The sequence below is a fragment of the Acomys minous genome (genome assembly GCF_964271855.1).
Source record: "Acomys minous genome assembly, chromosome: 12".
NCBI lineage: Eukaryota > Metazoa > Chordata > Mammalia > Rodentia > Muridae > Acomys > Acomys minous.
Window position 1 is genome coordinate 345,365 of NC_140493.1, and position 23,576 is coordinate 368,940.

Consider the following 23,576-nt stretch of genomic DNA (forward strand, 5'->3'; position numbering starts at 1 on the left):
TCACACTTTGATGAGAATCAAGGGAGGCAGCAGACTACTTAGTCTCCCTATCATGGAGATGATGGTTTTGTTTGTTTAAAGATTTATTTATTGTTATTATGTACATAGTGTTCTGCCTGCATATACACCTGCAGGCCAGAAGAGGGCATCAGATTACATTATAGATGGTTGCTGGGAATTGAACTCGTGACCTGTGGAAGAGCAGTCAGTGCCCTTAATCTCTGAGCCACCTCTCCAGCTGCTGATCTTTGTTTTTTAAGACAGGTTTTCCCTGTGTAGACCTGGCTGTCCTGGACTCGCTTTGTAGACCAGGCTAGTGTCAGACTCACGGAGATCTACCTGCTTCTGCCTCCTGAGTGCTGGGATTAAAGTCATGATCACCACTGCCCAGCTTGGAGCTGATTTTTTAAATGATCTTACTTTTGAAGAGTAGTTTAAGGATTTGGGAGCCAGATGTTCTGGGACCAGATTCTTCTTCTATCCCTTAAGATACAGTGGAGGTCTACATGCAGATAGGGCACGAAGACACTAAATAAATAAATAAATAAATCTTTAAAAAACAATCCTTTGGGCCTGGAGAGATGACTCAGTGGTTAAGAGCACTGACTGCTCCTCAGGAGGACTGGGGTTCAATTCCCAGCACCCACATGACAGCTCACAACTGTAACTCCAAGATCTGACCCTCACACAGACATACACACAGGCAAAACACCAATGCACATTGAAACAGTTATATATAAAAAAAGATACAGGTGAATGATGTGTGATTTATTCTAATTATTATTTAAATTCTTTCTTGTTCTTTTTTCGAGACAGGTATTCTCTGTGTAGTCTTGGTTGTCCTGGAACTCCCTCAGTAGCCAGGCTGGCCTGGAGATGAGGCTGCCTCCCTCTGCCTGCCAGGTGCTGGCATTAAAGACTGTGCCACTACACCCAGCTACATTTTTTTAATTATTATTATTTTGTGTATGAGTGTTTTGCCTGTATATATTGCCTGTGCTACATGCGTGTTGTCTGGTGCCCTTAGTCTAGAAGAGGGCATCGGATTAGTTAGACAAGGTGTTACAGGTGGTTGTAAGCTGCTATGTGAGTGGAGGAATCAGACCATAGTTCTGGGAGAGCGTGCTCTTAATGCTGAGCCATTTCTCTGGCACATTGGCTAATTGCATGACCTTCCCCCTTAATAAAACAGGGCGAAGAGGTGGGTGTAGCCGAGTAGTAGAACACTTCCACCCAGCATGCTCTGGGTCCTGAGCTGACCCTCAGGTATGCCAGGGAAAGAAGATAGAACAAAACCAGGGATGAGACAGGGCTTCAAGGTCTCAGTGGGCATAGGTCGGCCACTTGCCATGCAAAGTGTGAGCATTCGAGTTTGGCATCACTAGAGCCCATGTAAAGCCAGGCACATCTCTCCCCGCAGTGATATACTGAGATGGGAGACAGACAAGGGAATCCCTGGGAGCCTGAGGGACAACTAGCCAGGTGTACATGGCAGTGAAGAAGGGACCAAAAGCTCTAGCACTCACATGCAGCCGCTAAGATTTAATAGACGAAGCCAGTCCTTTAGTCCTAGCTTTCTCAGAGGCAGATGGAGCTCTGAGCTCCAGGCTAGGACTGAGATTAAAGGTATGCCCAGTTTATAACTAACATTTCAATATAACTATCTTTTTCTTTGTTATTTGTGTGTGTGTGTGTGTGTGTGTTTTCAAGACAAGGTTTCTCTTGGCTGTCCTGGACTTGCTTTGTAGACCAGGCTGAAGGGGTGTGCCACAGCACCGGCTTGTTAGTAGTTTTTATTCTAAGAGGCAGGCCACTTTCACCTTTTTTTTTTCCTCCCCAAGACAGGGTTTCTCAGTATAGCCCTGGCTGCCCTGGACTCGATTTGTAGACCAAGCTGGCCTGGAACTCACAGCGATCTGCCTGCCTCCGCTGCAGCACCAGGCCTGGCCCACTTTCACCTTGTATAAGTCAAGTTCTCTTGGTTTGGTTGTGTGCCTGGAGCTGGCCTATAGCCTGAGCCACAACTTAACAGTAGGAACACCAGGGCATCCAGGTGTGAGCTTGGGGACTGAACTCAGGTCTTCAGGTTCAGACAGCAAGAATATTCACCTACTGAGCCGTTTCCCCAGCCTGACATCCCAGCTTTCAAGTGTAGGCTTAGGCAGGAGCTACGCAGCTCAGCAGTAGTGTTTGCCCAGCGTACGTGAGGTGTTGGGTCTGATTCTCTACTACAAAAAACAAACATAGGAATCAAACACAACAGAAACAAAAGGTAAAAGTAAATTTGTTCAAAGAGTTAATATTTTGCCAATGGCTTTAAGAGTCAGGCCCTTGAGGACCTAGACAGGGCTTACCATTACTCAGTGGAACACTGGACATTTTAGGTAAGCTAATTCATGCATTACAGGACACTTAGCATCCATTGAACTTAGCCCAGGCTGGCCTAGAACATACTATGTAGCCTAAGATAACCTTTAAATTCTCATCTTCATGTTTCTGTTTCCCAAGTGCTGTATTCTGGGCCTCTGCACTGGGTTTTGTAGCACTTTGTGTGTCTAGGCAAGAGCTCTTCCTAGCTGGCTATATCCTGAGCGTGGCTTCATCCTTCTAAAGAGGAATGATGGCGCTACTCACCGAGTATGAAAACCACTGAAGTGAGTGAGAGACAGGAAAGCCCTCAAACAAGAGCTTAAGCAATACGTGAAGAATTCAGATTGACCTTAGACTTACACTGAAAGATTCTTAAAACTGAGCTTTTGGTACTTAACATAGATATGGAGGTGAAAGGCGAAGTTGGGGCTGATGGATTAAGCATTGTCATAAGTGAATGGGATTGAGATGGGGGGGCGCGGGGGGCGCGGGGGGCACGACGGGACAGGGGGGGCGTGGGGGACACGACGGGACAGGGCTCAGCAGTTAGCAGTGCTTCCTGCTCTTTGACAGGACTCTAGTTAGGCTCCTGGTGCCCTTGTCTCACAGTTCACAAGGGCCTGTGTCTCCAGTTCCAGGGAGTCTAATGCCCTAGTATAGCTTCCTCCATCACACAGACACATTTCCACAATACAGTAAAGTAATCTTTTTTTCCCCCTTGAGACAGGGAGTGACTATGTAGCTATGGCTGTCCTGGAACTCACTATGTAGACCAAGCTAGTTTCGAACTCACAAAGACCTACTTGCCTCTACCTCCAGAGTGCTAGGATTAAAGGTGTTTGCCGCTACACCCAGAAAAAAAAATTTTTTTTCTTTTTCCGTGTGTCCTTGACTAGCCCTGCCTCTTGGTACCCGGCCTTGATTGTTCTTCCCGAGAGATTTATTAATGCCTTCAAAACCAGTACAGTGTGGGAGACTTGCATGCTTAGCCCATTTTTGCAAGCTTGAGGGGGAGCTGTGGACCCCTACTGACTGAAACATAGCTTCCATATGCTGACCCTGAGGAAACATTCCCCAGAAGGGTCTCGGCCGCAGAGTCTTTTTTTTTTCTTTCTGGTTTTTCGAGACAGGGTTTCTCTGTGTAACCTTGGCTGTCCTGGACACTCTTTGTAGAGTAGGCTGGCATCGAACTCACAGTGATCCTCCTGCCTCCTGCCTCTGCCTCGGAGTGCTGGGATTAAAGGCGTGCCCCACCATGCCTGGCGTGCCACAGATTCTTAATCCAAAATGTCACACAATGGAGTCTTCGTTTCCCTGTGGAACGTCACAAGTCTGCACTACTTGGCCAAAGACCCTAGATTTAATTTCAACAGCTCCCTGCTCAAAGATAATTACAGGTTATAAACAAAACAACCCAGAGCCTGGTGCTTACTCTCCAACAGGGAAAGGGATGGTAGTACAGCTTTTTTCTTTGTAGGTACTATTTTTTTTGCCTTAATTCCACAAGATTGTTGTAGTTTTGATTTTCTAAAATCCATGCTATAAATATACAGAGGACAGCTTTGAGAATATCAAAATTAAGATGGGCATGTTGGTTCATTCCTGTAATATAGGTTCTTGGAAGGCTGAGACAAGAGAATTTCAGACAGTTGAAGATCAGCCCAGGCTACACAGTAAGATTGTCTTTAAACTCAGAGAGAGGCTGGGTATGGTGGCACGCACCAATAATCTTAGCACTCTGAGAGGCAGAGACTGTTGTGTTAGGCCATCCTGATCTACCTAGCAAGTTCCAGGCCAGCCAGAGACTCTGAGTCAAAGGAGAAAACCAAAGTAAAATAGAATAAATAGAAACCTATAGAGAAGACTGGGAATAAGTTTCAGCTGGTGGCGTGTTTGCATGGGACACAGCACTGGGTAAAGGACAAGGCGTGGTGGCAAGTGCTTGTGATCCCAGTGTTCTGGAGGGAGAGGTCTGCGAATGAGCAGTTCAAAGTTGCCTTGACTATATAGAGTTTGGGACCAGCCTTGTCTGCATGATACCCTCTTCTCAAAAAACTTACTTTCTATGTTGTAGGGCTTCCTGCTTTGTGTTTTGTCAGGTCATATTTCAGATTTCACATAAAACTTGGTGACAATAGACTCGAGTCTGTCACATTTGAATTAGTGTACTCCAACTCCTACTTACTGGAGTGTGTAAGTAACATCCAGGACAGTAGCAATGGAAAGGTATTGCTGGGCATCGTGGTGCACAACTTTAATCCCGACACTTGGGAGGCAGAGGCAGGAGGCTTCTGAGTATAGGAGAGCCCCACCCACTGCGGGCAGTACCACCCCTTAGGCTGGTGGGCCTGAGCTGTATTAGGGAGATGACAGCCAGGCCTGGTGGTGCGTGCCTTCAATCTCAGCGCTCCAAAGGCAGGCAGATCTCTAGGAGCTCAAAGCCAGCCAGGTCTACATAGTGAATTCTAAGATATTTAGGACTACATAGAGAAATCCTTTCAAAAAAAGAAAAGAAAAATTGGAGGTATGTTCGACTTACCAAGTTATCCTTTTTTTTTACAGGCAACTATGTGTAAAGTCACACTCTTTTGGCACTTAATTAAGCATTTAAATTTGGACTTTTTTGATGGAGAAAAGCTATTGCACCCATTGAACCTTACTTATGTCTGAATAAGCACTCTGATCACTGAGCTATATACCCAGCTTCTAGACTGGATTTGTTTTTGTTGTTTTTAAAGATTTAATTAAAAAATTTTTTTGTTTGTTTCAAGGCAGGGTTTCTCTGTGTGGTCCTGGCTGCCCTGACACTGGCTCTGTAGAGCAGGCTGAGTGCTGGGGTGAAAGGTGTATGCCACCACTGCCTCATAGTTTTGTTTTTTAATTATGTGCATGTGTTTGTCTGTGTGGGGTATGTGAATGGTGTGCAGGTAGCTGTGGAGGCCAGAGTGCATTGGGGGCCCTGGAGTTACAGGTGTTCAGATCCTCTGCGAGAGTTACAGCGCCCTTAATCTCTGAGCCATCTCTCCAGCCCCATAATGGAAGTTTTAAACAGGCTTATTAAGGTATAATCTTCCAGCCATAAGAGTTACCTACCCCAGGCAGTGGTGGTACATGACCTTAGTCCCAGGAGTAGGGAGGCAGAAGCAGGTGGATCTCTTGAGTTTGAGGCCATCCTTGTCCACAGAGCAAGTTCCAGGACAGCTCCCCCCACCCCGTCCGCCCGCCCCACTGAAATTGTACGATTTGATGGGTTTTGTGTTTTGAGACAGGGTTTCTTTGTGTAGTTCTGGCTGTTCTGGAACTCACTTTGTAGACCAGGCTAGCCTGAGTTCTACCTCTGCCTCCCCAGTGCTGGGATTAAAAGCATGCGCTACCACGCCTGCCTCAGTTTGGTTTGGGTCAGTATTTATAGAGTTGTGAAACTGTTACCACATTCCCATTTCAGAATATTTTCTGAGCCTAATCTAAAATATATCTTGCCAGGGCATGTCAGAGAAATAGAATCAGAAAGAAAGCATATTGTGTTTGTTTGCTTTTTAACTCAGTGTACTGTTTTTGAGATTTTGTTTCTTTTTGTTGCATAATACCATTTCACTATACAGTTATACCACTTATCAGCTGATGAGCATTCAGGTTTGTTTTGGGGTTTTGGCTACTAAGGTGTTGCTATGGGGCTAAGGGTATAGCTCTGTGGTGGAGCAAATATAAAATCCTGGTTTGGGGTTTGATCCTTAGCCCTTCAAAATAATACTGCTGCTGTAGTAATACTTCATGTGAACATACTTTTTCCCACAAGCTTCCGTGAAATCTAAGATCAATTTTGTTGGGATATTTTTTTCTCTGCAGAGCTGGTGATGAAACCTTTGGCATTACATGTGCTAGTACTTTACTACTGCGCTGTGTCTCCTCCCTTTGCTTCTATGTCCCAACTTTAGCATTGAAAGGGGCTGAGGCTGTAGCTTGCTAGCTTTGCCAGCCCGCTCTGCAGTGATGGCAGGTGAGCGCCACCACCCTCAGCCTTGCCAGCCCGCTCTGCAGTGATGGCGGGTGAGCGCCACCACCCTCAGCCTTGCCAGCGTGCTCTGCAGTGATGGCAGGTGAGCGCCACCACCCTCAGCCTTGCCTTTTGTCTTTGTTGTTCCTGTCCAGGGAGCATAATACCTGGGAACCTGAGAAGAACTTGGATTGTCCTGAACTAATTTCTGAGTTTATGAAGAAGTATAAGAAGATGAAGGAGGGTGAAAACAACAAGCCACGGGAGAAGTCAGAAGGAAACAAGAGGAAATCCAGTTTCTCCAGCAGTGCTGATGATATAAAATCTAAAAAAAAGAGAGAGGTGAGCGCCTCCCTTCTCCCTCTGCCCGCTTGCTTCTGCTCTTTGGAACGGAATTTACACCTCGAGGTATATGGTTGGACAAAAGCTTCTTGGGAAGTGTGATTAGCTGCAGCGACTCCTGGCTGAGTGAGAACTGGTGTAGCACTAATTCTGTATAAAGTGTTAAAAACTAATGTAAAGTGCAGTCCACTCTGCCTCCTCCATGAATAGAAATGTGTGTGGCCGTGTGTCTTGTGTGTGGTTGTCTGAGGGAGCCCAGAAGGTGTTGGATTCCCTGCAGCTAGAGTTACAGCTGTTGGGAGCTCCTCTAGAAGAGCAGCAAGCTCTCTCAGCCACTGAGCCAACACTCTAGCACCCAGAGGAGGACACTTTTATTTATTTATTTATTTTTGTTTTTTCGAAACAGGGTTTCCCTATTTAGCCTTGGCTGTCCTGGACTTGCTTTTGTAGACCAGGCTGGCCTCGAACTCTCAGAGATCCGCCTGCCTCTGCCTCCCAAGCACTGAGATTAAAGGTGTGCGCCACCACGCCCAGCTGAGGAAGACACTTTTTTTTTCTTTGTTGTTTTTGTTTTTTCAAGACAGGGTCTCTTTGTGGCCTTGGCTGTCCTGGACTCACTCTGTAGACCAGGCTGGCCTTGAACTCACATTGATACACCAGCCTCTGCCTCCCGAGTGCTGAGATTAAAGGCATGCATCACTGCTTCTTAAAGAAAGAAAAGTAGCCAAGCAGTTAGCTCAGGATTAAGGTGCCTGTTGCCAAAGCTGAAGACCTGAATTCAAATCATACCTCTCCTAGTGTAGAAGGAGAAAACCGACCCCTGAGCCCTCCATATGCACCTGCCCACCTGTGCGCACTAATAACATTCAAAGAAAGCAAAGCTGATGTTTACTGCTTCGCTCCTTGTTGTCTTTCCTATATATTGTGTGATATGTTTATGTGTATGGCTGATACACTTGTTAGTACGGGTGTGCTGGTACAGGTGTGCATATTCATAGACGCAGAAACGTCTGTCTTCAGTTGTTCGTTGATTCACTTAGGCTTGTTGGCTAATGAGCCTCTGAGGTCTGTGTGTCTTCCCATCAATAACATTTATCTTTCTCTTAGTTTTTGTTGTTTTGAGACAGGGTTCCTTGTGTGTGTCTGGTCTCACATTTGGCATGTGGCTGAGGATGACCTTGAACTGCTGCTCCCGCCTCACAATCCCAGGTGCTGAGGTGGTGGTCCTGTGCTAAGCATAGTTTCATGTTGTTCTATGCTGTGCTAGGGACTGAACTCAGGACTTGCTGCATGTTAGACAAGATTTTGCCAAATGAACTATATACCTGGCCCTCTCTGTTCCTCAGAGGCAAAAGTCATGCTTTATAACGTTTACTGACTTTCAACTCAATGTATTTCTGGCTAGTGTAGATCTTTCACTTCTGCCACCTTACCTGGATATTTTCACTCATTTTTTTTTTTTTCACAAGAGCACAAATCCACCTTTATTTACTTTTCATTAGTTTAAATCCAAGAAGGGCACAGCATCACACAGATTCTGTGTCCAATGGCCTTCGCAGAAAAGTGGCTTCGGGATTTGGCACGAACCATGCCACTGTTCCCACAGCCCTAGTTACTTTCCCCAGATCCCTCTGGTTTTGTTTGGTTTGCCTCCAGGAGTCACAGTGATTCGCCTGCCTCTGCCTCTGAGTGCTGAGATTAAAGGCTTGCACTGGCTGAGGACTTGGGTTTTATTTTGTTTTCTTTGTTTGTTTTGAGATAGAGCCTCACTTTGTAGCCTTGGCTGGCCTGAAACTTTTTAAATTTTAATACGTGGTTGGTTGGTTTGTTTTTTGCATGTGTATGAGCATGTGTGCCACTGCACATGTGTGAAGGGTAGAAAACAGCTTGTAAAAGTCAGTTATCTTCTTCCAGATTTTTCCGTAGGAATTGAAGAAAAATCTTTAGGCTTGGTAGTAGGTCCTTTTTTTTTTTCCTGATAGCTCTTTGTATCCTGGCTTTTGTAATTTGTTTCACTTCTAATTAAATTAAAATAGCAAATAACACAACCAAAGACCTTAAACTATGTATTTGTGAGAGAGAGTAGACATTTCTTTAACTTAGGGTCTTTGTTCTTTTAAAGGCAGTGATCTGGCTTTGAGCCCCTGGCCACTTGGGAGGGCTTCTCTGGAGCTGCTGACCTTGAAAACAACCTCCAGACATCCTTTACCTCACAGCATTTGTCTGGGGCCCCCGATAGCATTCTCAGCAACACTGGCAGCTGTCAGTAGACAACTGGCATGATAGGTAGCAGTCAGGTGTTTTCAGGGTATGGGAGAGACTGGTTATTTTAGACCACGGCAGGAGAAATTTCTTAGTCCTTTTTATGCCTGATTTAAGATCACTGCCTGGGATGAGTTTAGTGTTTTTCTTGCCTCAGCTCCTTTCAGCAGTTTGAACATTCTTTTTCTCAGCAGTTTGAACATTCTTTTTCCATCCCCCACCCTACCCCTGTTTCCCTCCCTGTGTAGCAGACTGTTTCCAGCTGCCAGAGATGATGTATGACTCAGCCCCTATGCCAGCATTCCAGCTGTGAACAGCTGTGTTTGCATCTGGGAACCTATTCCCCTTAAATGCCCCAAAGAGGCTGTCTTAAAAAGTCAGTATCTTTCCATTGATCCATGGCTAGAATTTATTTCCTGATGTGGGTTCTGGTCTCTCTGGGGACCACCAGGACTGTGCAAGTTTTGGGTTTTTATTTCAAAATATTTGTTTGTTCATTGTTTGGGGGTTGTCCTGTGCTTGTATATGTAGGTCAGGGAATATGTGGGAGTTGATACTCCCCACCTACCATGTGAGGCCCAGGCGTCAACCTCAGATTACCAAGCTGGCCTACACGCTCCTGTGTCCACTGGGTCTCACTGTACTGTTTCCGTATTTCGAAGGACGTAAGATGATGAGAGAGGGGTGGGATTTGGATCATTTGCGAAATCGTAAGGCAGTTTTTCTGTTGCTAATGGTGAGCTTGTGTTATTGCCTGTAATTTTAGAAAAATTATGATGTGCATAAAATTAGAGTTTGTTCTTTTCAGTGCCATCACACCTGGACTAGCCTTTGCTGTATGTACATTATATGATTATCTGAGATCAAGTCCCAGCACTCTGAGTGGTCAGCTCAGGTGCTTGAGGTCTCAGCCCCAATCAATGTGAATAGGCAGGTCAGAGGCTCCTCTCCCAAGTTATACACAAACTAGTCTTTGTGGTCTTCAAAATTTGACTTTTTTAGAGTATTGGTCTTGCATCCTTCTTACCTCTGCTTTTCAAAATATAGATGACTGTGAAATATTAAAACTACTGGCCACTGTTAAGATAAATTAAGACTTGGGCATGGTGGCCTACACCTTTAATCCCAGCACAGGGAGACATAGGTAGGTGACTTCGAGGCCCTCCTGGTCTACAAAGTGAGTCCAGGGCAGCCGAGGCTACACAGAGAAACTCTGTCTCCAAAAAAGAAAAGGGAAAAAGAAAAGAAAAGATAAAAGTGTAAAAGGGTATGGCTGAGAAAGTATATCTGAAGATAAGAGAGTAAAGATGGGTTTGTTCAGTGTCTCAGAAGCAATAGCAGGCAGATTAGCTTGTGCTGAGCCAGGCTTAGAGGAATGCCCACGTGAGGCTCCGGAGAGTCCCAGGCTGCTCAAGCTCTCTGGGGGCCCCTCCCTAATTGTTTTCAGGGAATGCAGGAAAGACAGCTATGTCTTGTTGCACAAATCTCTCTGCATAGCTGTCACTGACTGACCTAGATCAGTCAGTGTTGCATTTCTCGAGTTCAAGAAATTTCTGAATTGATAACAAGTGGAATCAAGTGAAGTTAACAAAGGCTATGATTTTTTGTTCTGAGAAACAGGTTTTGGTTTTCGGTGGGGTGTTGGGTCTGTTTTGTCTTGGTGGTGGTCTCCATAGGCTTTGATCTCCTGTTCTATTTATAGCAGGGCAATGACATCGCCCGTGGCTTCGAGAGAGGGCTGGAACCAGAAAAGATCATCGGTGCAACAGATTCATGTGGCGACTTAATGTTCTTAATGAAATGGTGAGCGAAGAAAGAGTGTAAAACTGAGAATTCCTAAATTTAATTGGGGCAGGGGTTATAGACAGGGTTTCTCTGTGTAGCCCTGGCTGTCCTGGACTCACTTTGTAGTCCAGGCTGGCCTGGAAGTCACAGAGATCCATCTGCCTATGCCTCCCGAGTGCTGGGATTACAGGCTTGCACCACTGCCCAGCTCCCTAATTTTCATTTTTAATTAACTTCACAGTGTCAGTATTAAGTGGGAATATGGCTTTGTGTATTTCTCAAGCTTTGGTATTAATCGCATTAGAGCAGCCTGCATTGAGGTAAAAATGTATAACCACGACCTACACATCTGTTCGCTAGAACTGAATCACTTACGGGAAGACCATGAGCACGTGACTTACATCACTGAGAGTCAGGGTCCCTGAGTGATGTCCAACAAAAGGCATCAAGCTTAATGCTAAATAAGGTACAAAAGTCTTTCTCAGAGATAATGACATCTAGAAGAAAATGGAGTGCTTCCCTTTCCCCCTCCCTCCTCTCCTGACATGGTCTCATGTAGCTCACGCTGAAACAGAGAGTACAAACTGAAAATAAGTGAGGCTTTTTTCTCTCTCAGCATTAGCCACCCCTCCCCCAACCCCATGACACACCACAAAACCCTCTCTAAACAGCCACTAACTGAGGACCAAGTGTTTGGATGCCCAAGACTGTGGGGTACGTTTCTGTTTAAACCCCTGCAAGGGGCCTGGAGAGATGGCTCAGCTGATAAGAACACTGTTTTCCAAAGATCCTGAGTTCAATTCCCAGCAACCACGTGGTGGCTCACAACTCTCAAGTCAAATGCCCTCTTCTGGCCTGCAGGTGTAAGTGCAGATAGAGCACTCACGTACATAAAGCCACCACAAGGGTAAACTGTGTTGTCCTGGGTACTGAGTTCACTGTCCTGTCTCCATCTCTCTGCGACTGAAGTCACAGGGTCACAGGCATGGACTCCCCACTCCTGACTGCCCTTTCCCCTCTCTCTGATTTCCTTTCCTTCCCTTTTCTTTTAAGATTTATTTTTATTCTTTGTGTATGTGTTTTGCCTGCATGTGTGTATCTTATGTGTGGAAGAGGGCGTTGGATCCCCTGGAACTAGCATCACAGGCAGTTGTGCAGTGCCATGTCGGTGCTAGGAACTGAGCCTGGGTCCTCTGCAAGAACAGCCATCTCTTCAGCCCTTTCTTTCTTATTTTTTGATGCTAACTATCAGATACAGAGGCTTCACCACTGAGTTACATCTCCAGCCCTGTAAAGATCCTTTCTACTTTGAGATCAAAGTGTACAGAGGAGATCAAGCCAGCTAAAATAAAATAATGACATTCAGACAGATTTCTCTAAGTCCTACATCCTTTCTTTCCAGGAAAGACACAGATGAAGCTGACCTGGTTCTTGCAAAAGAAGCTAATGTGAAATGTCCACAAATTGTGATAGCATTTTATGAAGAGAGACTGACGTGGCATGCATACCCAGAGGATGCTGAAAACAAAGAGAAAGAAAGCGTGAAGAGCTAAAGGAGGGGTGGTCTCTGTTGTTTCCCTTTGTATATAGTACCTTCACTTCCTGCCTCCCCTCCCCCTCCCGCCCTTCCCACCCGAAACACACCCATAAAAATGTGCTTCTCACTGTGCTCTATGGGAGAGATGTTGGTATTGGTTCGCTTGTACTATAACCGATGATCTGATTCCTAAGTGTAACTCTGATCAGGCATTTACATGCTGTGTGTATCCCCACGGTTTCTTCTTTTACCCTGATCTTTTTCTTCTGCTCCCCTGTAACTTTTTAATCACCTTAGAGTCATGATCTTTTAGGGTTGGTTGCTTTTTAGGCTGGGGGATTCTGTTACAATGATGATGACTTCAGTTTTTTGATTGTTACTGGAATATATTGATAACCATCTAGCCTTTGCTTTTTGACATACTGGCGTAGAGAGGATGTTTGTTCATCTTAGAGACAGCCAAGGGCAGCAGCCTGACTCTTGTGTTTCCCAATCTCGTTTAGCTCTGCCAGGAGAATACAGGGTCCCTGGTGTGGTCTTCTGGGCCACACTTGTCCATCCTCACGTCCTCCCATAACAACTCTGTCCTATTGAGGGCTTGAAACTTTACATTTGTATTTTTGTTGTTGTTTTGAGACAGGGTTTCTCTGTGTACCCTTGGCTGTTCCTGGACTCGGTTTGTAGACCAGGCTGGCCTAGAATTCACAGAGATCCACCTGCCTCTGCCTCTGAGTGCTGGAATTACAGGCGTGTGCCACCATGCTCGGGTGATAAACATTGTGTTTAAGTCTGTCAAGGTACTCTTATTTAGCCTTGCTACTATAGTTCCTGAATCTGCTTCTGTAAGGTGGCATCAATGTGTCACAAGTGACAGGATGACTGTGGAGTCTGTAAGCTGACGTGCAGGAGGATAATGGGATGGGGCCAGGACAGCTGTCTGGTATCATACAGCATGAATGTACTATTTCCTTCATCTTCGTATTTAGACTGTATTTATGTAGGTGTGATTGGTTGCCTGGTGCTTGCTTGTGCCAAGGTGCTGGGCATCTTCTAACCCTGCCGACCTTTGTGGCCTCCCAAAGCAGTCCTGTAACCAAAGAGGCATCAGCAGACTCGCGTCTCAGTGGACTCACATTCCCTTCTGTGCCATTATTTGCAGTTGGGAGTTCTCTCCCCCGCCCCCCCCAGGTTTTCTCTGCGTAGCCTTGGTTGACCTGGACTCACTTTGTAGACCAGGCTGTCCTCGAACTCACAGAGATTCACCTGCCTCTGCCTCCCAGTGCTGGGATTAAAGGTGTGTGCGGCTGCACCCGGCTCACAGTATCAGTTTTTAAATACTGCAGTATTTAGTTTACTGCCTCATGACTTGTGGATTTGCCTCTGAGTCCTTAAAGTATTAATATTCCTCCCCTTCTCCATGCTCAGACTTTTAGTTGTAGCTTATTTTTAAACTGTTTTTACATGGAAGACTTACCGCCTTACTGTATTGAGAACAATTTCTGACCCTGTTCTGCTTTCTTGTCCCCTGGGAAATGCCTGTCTTCTCTCTCTGTTTTTACTTGTATAGTTGAGGGTTGAGGATCAGGACTAAAAGTAAGGAAATAACAGGGTTGGAGCTGAGCACTCATGCCCCACCTCCAAGGCTGAGGAAAAAGAATAAATGCTGATGTGGTTTTAATTCTAGACTTTGTCAGCGAGGCTGCTTTTGTTGTTGCTGTTGATTTGTAAAGCACAGCTGTCTGGCCGGACCATCCAGCCACTTCCCGATTATTCATAGTAATGAGAGGAGTGGATGGGTGCCCCAGTCAGTGCACATCACACACCCACTCATAGCACCCGTTAGCTGCTTTCCTGCCCAGCTGCTGGTTGAACCCCGTATAAATTATGTCATCAGTTATGTTGCAGTGACACGGCAAACAGACAGCAAAGACACTGAGTGCTAATGTGGTCAGGGAAGAGCCCCTGGCCTGCACCTCACATGGGCGAGTGCTTTCTCTCCACAGCCCGTTGTTCTCTGAAGGCGTTAGAACAGAGACCAAGTGTCTTGTAACGTGATGAAACGAAGGGTGTTTAGGAAGCAGACGTGTTGTCCAGGCAGCCAAGGGTAGGTGAGAACAGGGCAGAAGTAAGCCAGAGCTCCTGAGGTGATCTGAGTCTCTTGATTGGCAGCTAGAGGAAAAGACAACCTGTCTGAGTAGTCAGTAGTAGTGGGCTTGAACATTGCGGCGAGCTGTATTTTTTAAAGCAAAATCTTGGCCTGTGGGCAAACATAACAGCGATATTTGCCAGGCCTGGTGGCTTAAGCATCTAGTCCCAGACTGACACAGAGGTGGTGTATGTTCAAGGCATGTTGGGGAACTTAGACCCTGTCTCAAGATAAAAAGTAAAAAGGACTGTGGATATAGTTTGAGAATTTAATCCCTTGTAATGCAAAAAATCAAGGGAAAGAGTGTGGCCCTGAGAAGCTTCAGGTGCACAGTTGCTGTAACAGTAGATGGTGTGTGACAAGATCTTGTACTGGTTTTTGTTTGTTTTTGAGACAGGGTTTCTCTGTGTAGCCCTGGCTGTCCTGGACTCACTTTGTAGACCAGGCTGGCCTTGAACTCAGAGACCCGCCTGCCTCTGCCTCCTGAAAGCCGGGATTACAGGCATTAGCCACCACGCCATCTCGTACTGTTTACCATGGTTTTAATTCCCTCTCTTTCTGTCTCCCCCTCCCTCTCCCCTCCCCCCTCCTCTCTCTCTCTCTCTCTCTTTAAATCTGAGATAGAGTTTCTCTGTATAGCTCTGGCTGTCCTGGAACTTGATCTGTAGACTGGCTGGCCTCAGAGGTCCGCCTGCTTCTGCCTCCTGAATGCTGGGCTTAAAGATGTGCACCTCCACCCACTGGCTGGTTTTAATGCTCTTTATGTCATCTTTCTGTCCTCAGCTCATGGAGTATTGGTTTTCTGCTGAAGATTACCAAATACCTTTACTGGTTATATGTAGAAGTAAGGAACTTGGATCCCAGGGTTCCCTTTAGCCCTCAGTGTAAAAGCCACACACTCACCTGTGCTTCCTACGTGTCTAGGTGCCAAGTAGCATATTTCTGCTGGAGAATTACAGCCTCAGACAGAAGTGTTTCCTAGAGCTTTCTTCCCTCTAAAGAGTTAGTGGCCGAAGGTAAAGCACTCCTAAACACTCCAGAAGTGTATTCTTTTGTGTTAATCCTCTTTTAAAACTAATTTTGTGGTACTGGGAATTGAGCTTAGACATGCCAGGTAAGTGCTCTGCCACTGAACTGATATCTTTATCTGCCCCTTGCCCCCTCCAGCCCCTCCCCACACACCATTTTGTTGTTGTTTTAAAGACAAAGTCCTTTATACCAGGCTAGCTTCAGCTCACTGTGTAGCCAAGGGTAACCTTGACTTCTTTTTTTGTTTTTTGTTTTTTGAGACAGGGTCTCTGTGTAGCCTTGGCTGTCCTAAACTCACTTTGTAGACCAGGCTGGCCTCGAACTCACACTGATTCGCCTGCTTCTGCCTCCCAAGTGCTGGGATTAAAGGTGTGCACCACCACATCTAGCCGACCTTAAGTTCTTGATTCCCCTGCCTCTCTATCTCCTAATCTTTAGAGTTATTGGTATGTGCCACCATGCCTACTCTCAGCCTCTCTGTAAGTTTTTTATATTGAGACTTGGCCTTCAACGTTACTATGATTAGGTTTGGTGGTACACATCTTTAATTCCAGCATTTAGGAAGCAGAAGTAGATGAATCTCTGAATTGGAGGCTAGCCTGGTCTATATAGTTAGTTCTAGGCCAGCGTGTATGTTTTTTGGTTTGTTTTTTTAATGTAGGAGTGTTCTTTCTGCATGTACACCTGCAGGCCAGAAGAGGGCATCAGATCCTTTTATTGATGGTCGTGAGCCACCATGCATTTGCTGAGAATTGAACTCAGGACCTCTGGAAGAGCAGTCAGTGTTCTTAACTGAGTCATCTCACCAGCCCTAAAAATATCTTTTTAAAAGTTATTTATTTTATGTATATGAGATTTCTGTCTGCATGTATGTGTACCATGTGCGTGCCGGGTTCCCTAGGAGACAGCAGAGGGCATCATATCCCCTAGGAGAGGAGCGAGCCACTATGTAGGTATTGAGAGTCCAATCCTGGTTCTCTAGGAGAATTGTCAGCTGCTGAGCATTCTCTTCATTCCTCAAAGTAGCTTTCTAATGCTGAATTTCTTTTTCTTCTTTTGTGTAGTTCTGGCTGTTTGTTGTTGGCTTCACCATCTAATACTCACGTTTTGCCTGCTTGCACAGAAGCAGAGGTGAACTGGGTGACACCAACTCATACGTGGTGTTTGTTCACACTCCGACAACATCAGCATACATCAGTGGTGGGGGTTTTTTGGGTTTGTTTTGTTTTGTATTTTCGAGACAGGGTTTCTCTGTGTAGCCTTGGCTGTCCTGGACTCATTTTGTAGACAAGGCTGGCCTCACGGTGATCCACCTGCCTCTGCCCCCCAAGTGCTGGCATTAAAGGCATATGCCACCATGCTTGGCTTATCAATGCTGTTTTCATTCAGCAAACATTTTTTGGCTCAGGATACAAAGTTTAAACACCCTTGCCCCTTAGAGAACTTTGACAGTTGTTGGATGAGCTGCTCGTTACAATTCTCTGTAGTAAGTACTGCAGTGCATATAAATGCCTGGCTTGGGCAGAAGCAAGCATCAAGTGTATAGAAGGGTGAGTCTTGGCTGGCAGGGTTAGCGGCAGAGCGCCAGCGCTCCGTCCGAAGCCCTGCGTTCCCACAGCAGGAGGGTGTCGCCAATTGGTTCCTCTGTGGGAAAGACCTATTGCAGAAGGTAAGGCTAAAATTAGAAATACTGTCGTCACCAAGCGAGGACAGATAAGTGAGCATCAAGAACCATCTTGTTTGGACTCTGCCAAAATGTTCATAGCTATAGTAGCTTAGTTTACTCGTGGAAAGTGTTGCCTGTGTTGCAGACGCCATTGCCTGTGGTGTCGTTGTAGGTCCTTTGTACATTTCTTCTTCATGGGCTGTTAGCAGGTGGATCATACATCAGTTTCTCACAGTTTCTCACCCTTCTGGAAGAATCAACATTAAGCTCAAAACATACCATCCAACCACACACTGGCTGAGAGAAGGCGCAGGGAACGTCTGCCTTTGGGCTACAGCAGTTCTAACAAAGAAGCGCCAGAGCTCTGAGCAGCACCTGTGCCACTTAGTGAAACCCTCCCCAGTCTGTCCAGGCATGTGTCGTGTGAAGCGCCTCCCCGTGAAGCAGCAGTTTGATTTTCATGTTCTCCTTCTGACTCTTCAGAGCTCAAGAGAAAGATGTTAGCTTGGCCTGGATAATTAGCTGACTTAGGACGTCAGAACTCCAGGAATTCAACCAACTGCTCTAGAAGTTAAAATGTGAAGTTTGTTTCTTTTTTGCTTGTACTGAAGTTTTTGAATTTTAATCTACCTCGTCTTGTTTCTGTAGTTACTTCTGTCATTGGCACGTGAGCGTCAAGCTTGACTTTGGCTGTTCTCCTGTTTATCCCCTTGCCTTGCCTCTCGGTGTTCATTTCACCTAACGTCATCTCCTGTTGCTCCTGTTAGAAAAATGTTTTAAAGTCTTGTTTTATGCTGTTCGTCTCTGAAGCCAGTAAGAAAAGGAGTTAAAACACAGTGATGGAGGAAGGGCAGACCCTGCACTGGAGGCAGAAGCTGACAAGGAAGGAGCCCTTAATTAAAGACAATTTCAAAGTCAACTGATTGTGATCATTAATGTCACAATAGATCAAAACCTAATTATCACAGCCTAGGTAAGAGCCATCAGTATTAATCGGAAAATCTGATAGGAAACTATTATCAGGAAATTACGCCAAATTGAATGCAATGAACTTTTTATCTCTCTCTTTTTTTTTTTTTTTTGGTAATGTTCTTTGGCCTTGGCAAGTGTGACCCTAACTGTTGGTCATAGCCCACTTTGCTAGTTTCACTTTTAAGAAGCTTTTTTTTCTTTTTTCTTTCTGTAGCCTAGGCTGGCCCTAGTGCTTACAATCCTCCTGCCTCAGCCATGAGCACTGGGATTATGAGGGGGCGTGTGCGTTCATGTTTGTGTGGGTGAGTGGGAGAGTTGAACTCAGGGCCTTGGACATTCTAGACAAGTGCTCTACCACTGAGCTATCTTTATGCCAGCTCAACGAGAGTTTTCCAGACAGAATCTGAGCTGTCATTGCTGAAACGCCAGCCTTGAATTTTCTCATCATCTGGATTTGTCCAGCCTAATCAGATCAGTGGGAAATGTACATCCGAGTCTCAGTGAGTCCCTGGTGCTGCTGTGGCTGTTACATCCTTTGAGTTCTTGTTGCATGTAGAGCTCTGTCCTAGCTGCTGTGAGAGAGAATAAAAAGTAGTTTCCTTCTGTGACAACATGGTCAAGATGCAAGTCAGTGTTTTCCAGTGTCCAGTAGCATTAGAGTTTGACTCTAAACCGGCTTGGCAGTGCCCCCACCCCCACCCCACCCCACCCCACCCCACAGTTCTAGGAACATAGTGATTTCCCACTAGAATTCCAGCGGGTGGGAAAGACATCAGCTGGTTTGTTTCTGTTTTCCTGTCTGTGTCATGAGTTACATCTCTGGCAGCAGGAGGAGCCATCACTGTGTCCTTAAGCTGTTGGTGAAGCAGCTTCCACTCTCGGGTGAGATGAGGCTGACTAACCTTTAGGTGCCACAGGAGGAACTCCAGGCAGAGGCCTGCTCTTCAGCTGCTCAGTGCTGCTTACTTGGTCTTCCTGGGGAGGACCAACCTGCTTTCTGGGTTTTGGGAACCTGGATTGCCCAGTGGAAGACAGAGAAATCCGTCTCTGTCTTCCTGTCTCTGTGTGTGTCACTCTCTGTCTCTCCGTCTCTCTTTTTTCCAAGACAGTTTCTGGTGTAGCTCTGGCTGTCCTGGAATTCACTCTGTAGACCAGGGTGGCCTCGAACTCAGATCCTCCTGCCTCTGCCTCCTAAGTGCTGGGACTAAAAGTGGGGGTCACCACTGCCTGGCTAACCCTTCACTTCTTAAGTGAACTTTGGTGTTTAAAGTGCAACTTGATTTTCGAAATGGCACTAAGGCAGTCTTCAGACGCACGTGGTTTGTCCAGGCTCCTCAGGCTACTCCCGGTGAGCAGCAGCCCTCAATGAACAGTGTGTGGATTGCACTCCTCCGGCTGCAGTAAAGTGAGTGAAAGTGAAATGTTGTAGTGGATTCTTGTGTGCCACCCTCCCCATCGGTCTTAATTGCTGACCTTGGGCAAGTCTTTCCTTTCAATGCCTCGGTTCCCCATCTGCCGAATGGGGTGATAATACTGACCTACCTCATGGGGTGTTGTGAGGCATTACAGATCAGAGCTGATCGGCTCCTCTAGGGTTGCCTGTGGAGGATGCCTTGAGTCGAATTTTTTAGTCCACTGAGCTGTTTCCTAATTTGGAAGTACTTAGTGACCTTGACAAGTTTCTGCCCTTGCCCCCACCCCTCATTAAAGCTGCTAGTTCAGATGTTGACAGTGTTTTGTGAGTGTTGGCGTCTTGGTCATCCAGACTAACTTGGGGTGCTGTGAGGGAAGGCACTGGGAGGCTGTGGCTTGCATCACAAGGAGGCTGTTCGGGTTAGGGGTGATGCTGGAATGCTACACATGTCTTTCTCTGCAGCTCAGTAGTTGGGAATCCTAGTCCCATACATAGACTTGTAACTGCCTCTTGCTGTCTCAGTAAACTGACACTTGGTGATTTGGATGTGTGCTGGTTTTATTTTCCAGGCTGACTCTAGGGCAGTTAGTTTGCTGAACCTTCATGCTCCTAACCCTGCCCTTTCATAGAAACCAGATGGTTCAAGCAACATAACCCTACCTTCTCCTACCAAAAAGAGCTACACTGGATTTTTTTTTTTCCTTCCAGACATAGATGTAATATTCAGAATTGAGCATTGGTCCTCAAGGCTTCATCCAGTTCACTGTGTGTGGAATCTCACCTCTTTCTCAGTGTCCACAGTCTGACCCTGACTGAGGACATCTTGGACACTTGTTTGCCCAAGAGCCTTACCCTTCCTGTCTCACTTTAGGGGTTAAGGCAACCCAGGCTCTTTCAGACAGGGCCCTTTCCCTTTCCCCTCCTTGGCCCTGGATTGGTAACCCTCAAGAAAGCACAAGCTCCTGGCTCCCTGGAGCACGTGCTCCTGGCAGGCCATCTGGGGCTTCTCCTGAGGATGGGGAAGGGGCTGTCTCATGCCTGCTAAGTAGTAGCCAGCAGTCACCTTACCCATGCCTGCTGGCCCTGTCCCCGCTTCTCCACCCTAGAGGCTGGGTTTTCTCAGCGCTTGTACCATATGAGTAGGAAGCAGGTCACACCTTGTAGCCAGGTGTCTGAAAGGAAGTGAGACGTTGAATTCTCTGTGGACTTTTTTGATTTGTGGGGGAGTTTTGGTTGCATTTCTAGGTTTTGTTTCAGCTAAATTCGTCTGCTTTTTATTTCTTTAAAGAATACGTGCTCTCTCTATCTATGTTTTGCATTTTAAGTGTAAATGTTTTAAAAAATAGACATGTCTTTGTACAACTGACATCCGTTCAGACGTCGTTATCCCCCTCCCCCCGCTCTTGCCCCTTTTCACACTCTTGTGTTGGTTCTAATAAACGGTTGCTTTTCAAATATGGATCTTTTGTTTTTGTTTTTGGTTTTTTTTTAAGATTTATTTAATTTATTACACGCACAGTGTTCTGCCTGCATGTGTACTTGCTTGCCAGAAGAGGGTACCAGATCTCATTATAGATGGTTATGAGCCATCATAATGATTGCTGGGAATTGAACTCAGGACCTCTGGGGGAGCAACCAGTGCTCTTAACCTCTGATTCATCTCTCCAGCCTTCAAATATGGATCTTGAGTGGCGGTTTAAAGATCTGGGTCTATAAATTTTAAATTTGGATCCTGGAGTGTTAGACAATAGTCATGCATTTCCGCCACCCCCTATTTCTTTCATTTTCTGGGCGTCCAACCTAGTGTGTGCTAAGCAGGCACTCACTGCCTGAGCTTAGCCCCAACCCATCAGTCCATCCCATTGCTGAAGCATTTGTGCAGAGAACTGGCTGCTGGGACACTTCCTTGAGGATTTGTTGGTTCTGACTTTCTACAAACAACCACAGGGTGGCGCCAACCCCGGGAAATAAGCCAGTGTCCCTCCCCTCCTGTGATCCTGAGCTGAGTCAGTTTACCTGCCTTGTTCGTTTCCCTGCTCTTCCAGTTTAGAGCCTGAAGGAACACAGGTCAAGCTTGGTCTAAGGCAGATACAGATACCCTGGAGCTGTCTCATCTTTGACACCTGTGTCCTAAAGACTGACACCTGCGGGCCAGAGGCAGGGTGGCAGGAGGAGATTGGATCAGGACCTGAACCTGGGTGCAGCTGGCCAGACGCCTGTAGCGTGGGAGGTAAAGATGGACAGACCCTGGGGTCGAGCTCTGCTCTCTAGCAGCCTGTCTCTGTAATTTCCCCTCTTGTTTTCCTCTCTGGCTGCTGAGTTATAGGGTCTCTGCCGTCTAATCTCGTAAAAGTCTCATGAAGACATCTGTAGGTTGGCTGGCTTAATGGTCCGTGACCCCATAAACATGGGACAAGAGAGCCATTTGGTCCACTTCAGGGATAGGCCTTTCTGGACATTATTTATTTCCTACCTCTGAGGTCTGGGGCTGCTTTCTTCCTTCTCTTTCTAGTTCTCTCACCCCAGTGGCAGTCAGTCTGCCTGCCTTGGGCCCATCAGGAGTCAGAGCTAACTCCATGTTTGGACAGGGTTAGAGCCCACACTCCCACCCCTAGACAACTATGTTGGTTTGTGTCTCCTCTCAGTGAGGAAAGGGGTCTGCCTGGCACTGATTCAGAGGAGCACTTTGTTTCCATATCTTCCCTTCAAAATCTTGCAGTTTTTGGAGAAATCCAGAACCCAGCAACTCTGCCTCTCCTTTGTCTGCGCTAAAGGTTACCAAGTTAGTGAAATGGATGCCGTGCTGGGAGCTAGGGGCAAGTGGACAAACGTCCCTGCGGGGGTCTCTGATCTGCTGGTTCACTGAGCACATAGGTCTGAACTGCCTTGTTGGAGTCAGCAGCCCCCAGCTTTCTACTCTTTGGAAGGAAGTGTTAGTTGCAGTCAGTTGTCCACTGGTGAGAGTTTGACCCTGATTGAACACGGGAGACCATGACAGCAGCTGTTGCCTGAGCCTGGAGTGGACCTGGTGTGTATTTGGAGAGAGGAAGAAAAGCGACCCGAGAAAGAGCTCAGCCGGTAAAGGCACTTACTATGCAAAGCTGGCGCTTGAGTCCAGTCCCTGGAAGAGGGAAAAAAGCGACTCCACAAAGCTGCCCTTCTCGTGTATGCTGGTTGGTTTTTTTGTTTTTTAAGGGCGACCTTACTGTCATGCTTTGAACTCTAGCACTTGGGAGACAGAGGCAGATAGATCTCTGGAGAGAGTTCCAGGCCAAGCCCACACAGTGAGGTGAGACCTTATCTATCTGAAGGGGTTTGTGGGAAGACAAATGAAGGCCGTGGTCAGTTGGAGTGTGGGCATCTGCCATAGGCACTGTGTGGCTTTGCACAAACCCTGAGCCCACCAGTTCAGTGTCAGGACATTATAGGCCTGAGGCTCCAGCCTCCTGCCTGATCTCCACGTTGCCTCTATTCCCACCGCTCTGCAGCTGTAACGTCTTGTTTTCCAGGTGCAGGCTCTCTCCACTCAGACTGTGCCGCCCCCCTTTTTATGGCAGTTGCCTTTTGCTTGCTGTATTTTGTGTACTTGGCTGGTTCTCTTGTCTCTTCCCCCACCCCCACCCCCTATTTTCTGATTTCTTTACCCATCCCAATTCCATAAGTGACCTTCATTTGGATATTTCATTTCAACCCACCAAATTATCGTCTTGCTTGCAGCAATCTGGGACTCTGTGTGAGTTCATTCTACCCCACGTCTGCTTCTGGAAGCAGGTGCATGTCTTTCTGTGTGAAATACGACCCCACCCCCCTCCTCCAGGCTAGGAGAAGATGCTGCTGCTGGCCCACTAGCCTTCAGCTCCCTCACCAAAGCCTGGTCTGATAATTTGGTTGTGAGCCAAGGAGGGAGAGATGCTGATGATTTTAAATGGGGCTCCTACCACCCTTTCCCCCTCCCTCCTGCCGCTGCTGCCTTTGGAGAGGAAAGGGCATATGGAGCCTGGAGCATTGGTCACAGCTGCTGCAGCTTGTGAAATTCTGCCGCATCTGCAAGGAGGCAGA

The 23,576-nt window shown here is 46.5% G+C and overlaps 1 protein-coding gene across 5 annotated transcripts in view; it reads left to right on the forward strand.

Annotated features, from left to right (window-relative positions):
• CBX5 (chromobox 5) overlaps positions 1-20,976 on the forward strand; it is a 37,929-nt gene extending 16,953 nt beyond the window's left edge. For 4 of the 5 annotated variants that reach the window (XM_084750659.1, XM_084750662.1, XM_084750661.1 and 1 more), the window contains exons 3-5: positions 6,520-6,706; positions 10,671-10,771; positions 12,156-20,976. In XM_084750659.1, coding sequence (XP_084606785.1) covers positions 6,520-6,706; positions 10,671-10,771; positions 12,156-12,306 — 439 coding nt within the window. In that variant the 3' untranslated portion in view covers positions 12,307-20,976. The remainder of the gene's footprint in view (positions 1-6,519; positions 6,707-10,670; positions 10,772-12,155) is intronic. The other variant, XM_084750658.1, reaches the window with a different exon arrangement.
• Positions 20,977-23,576: the final 2,600 nt, after the last annotated feature.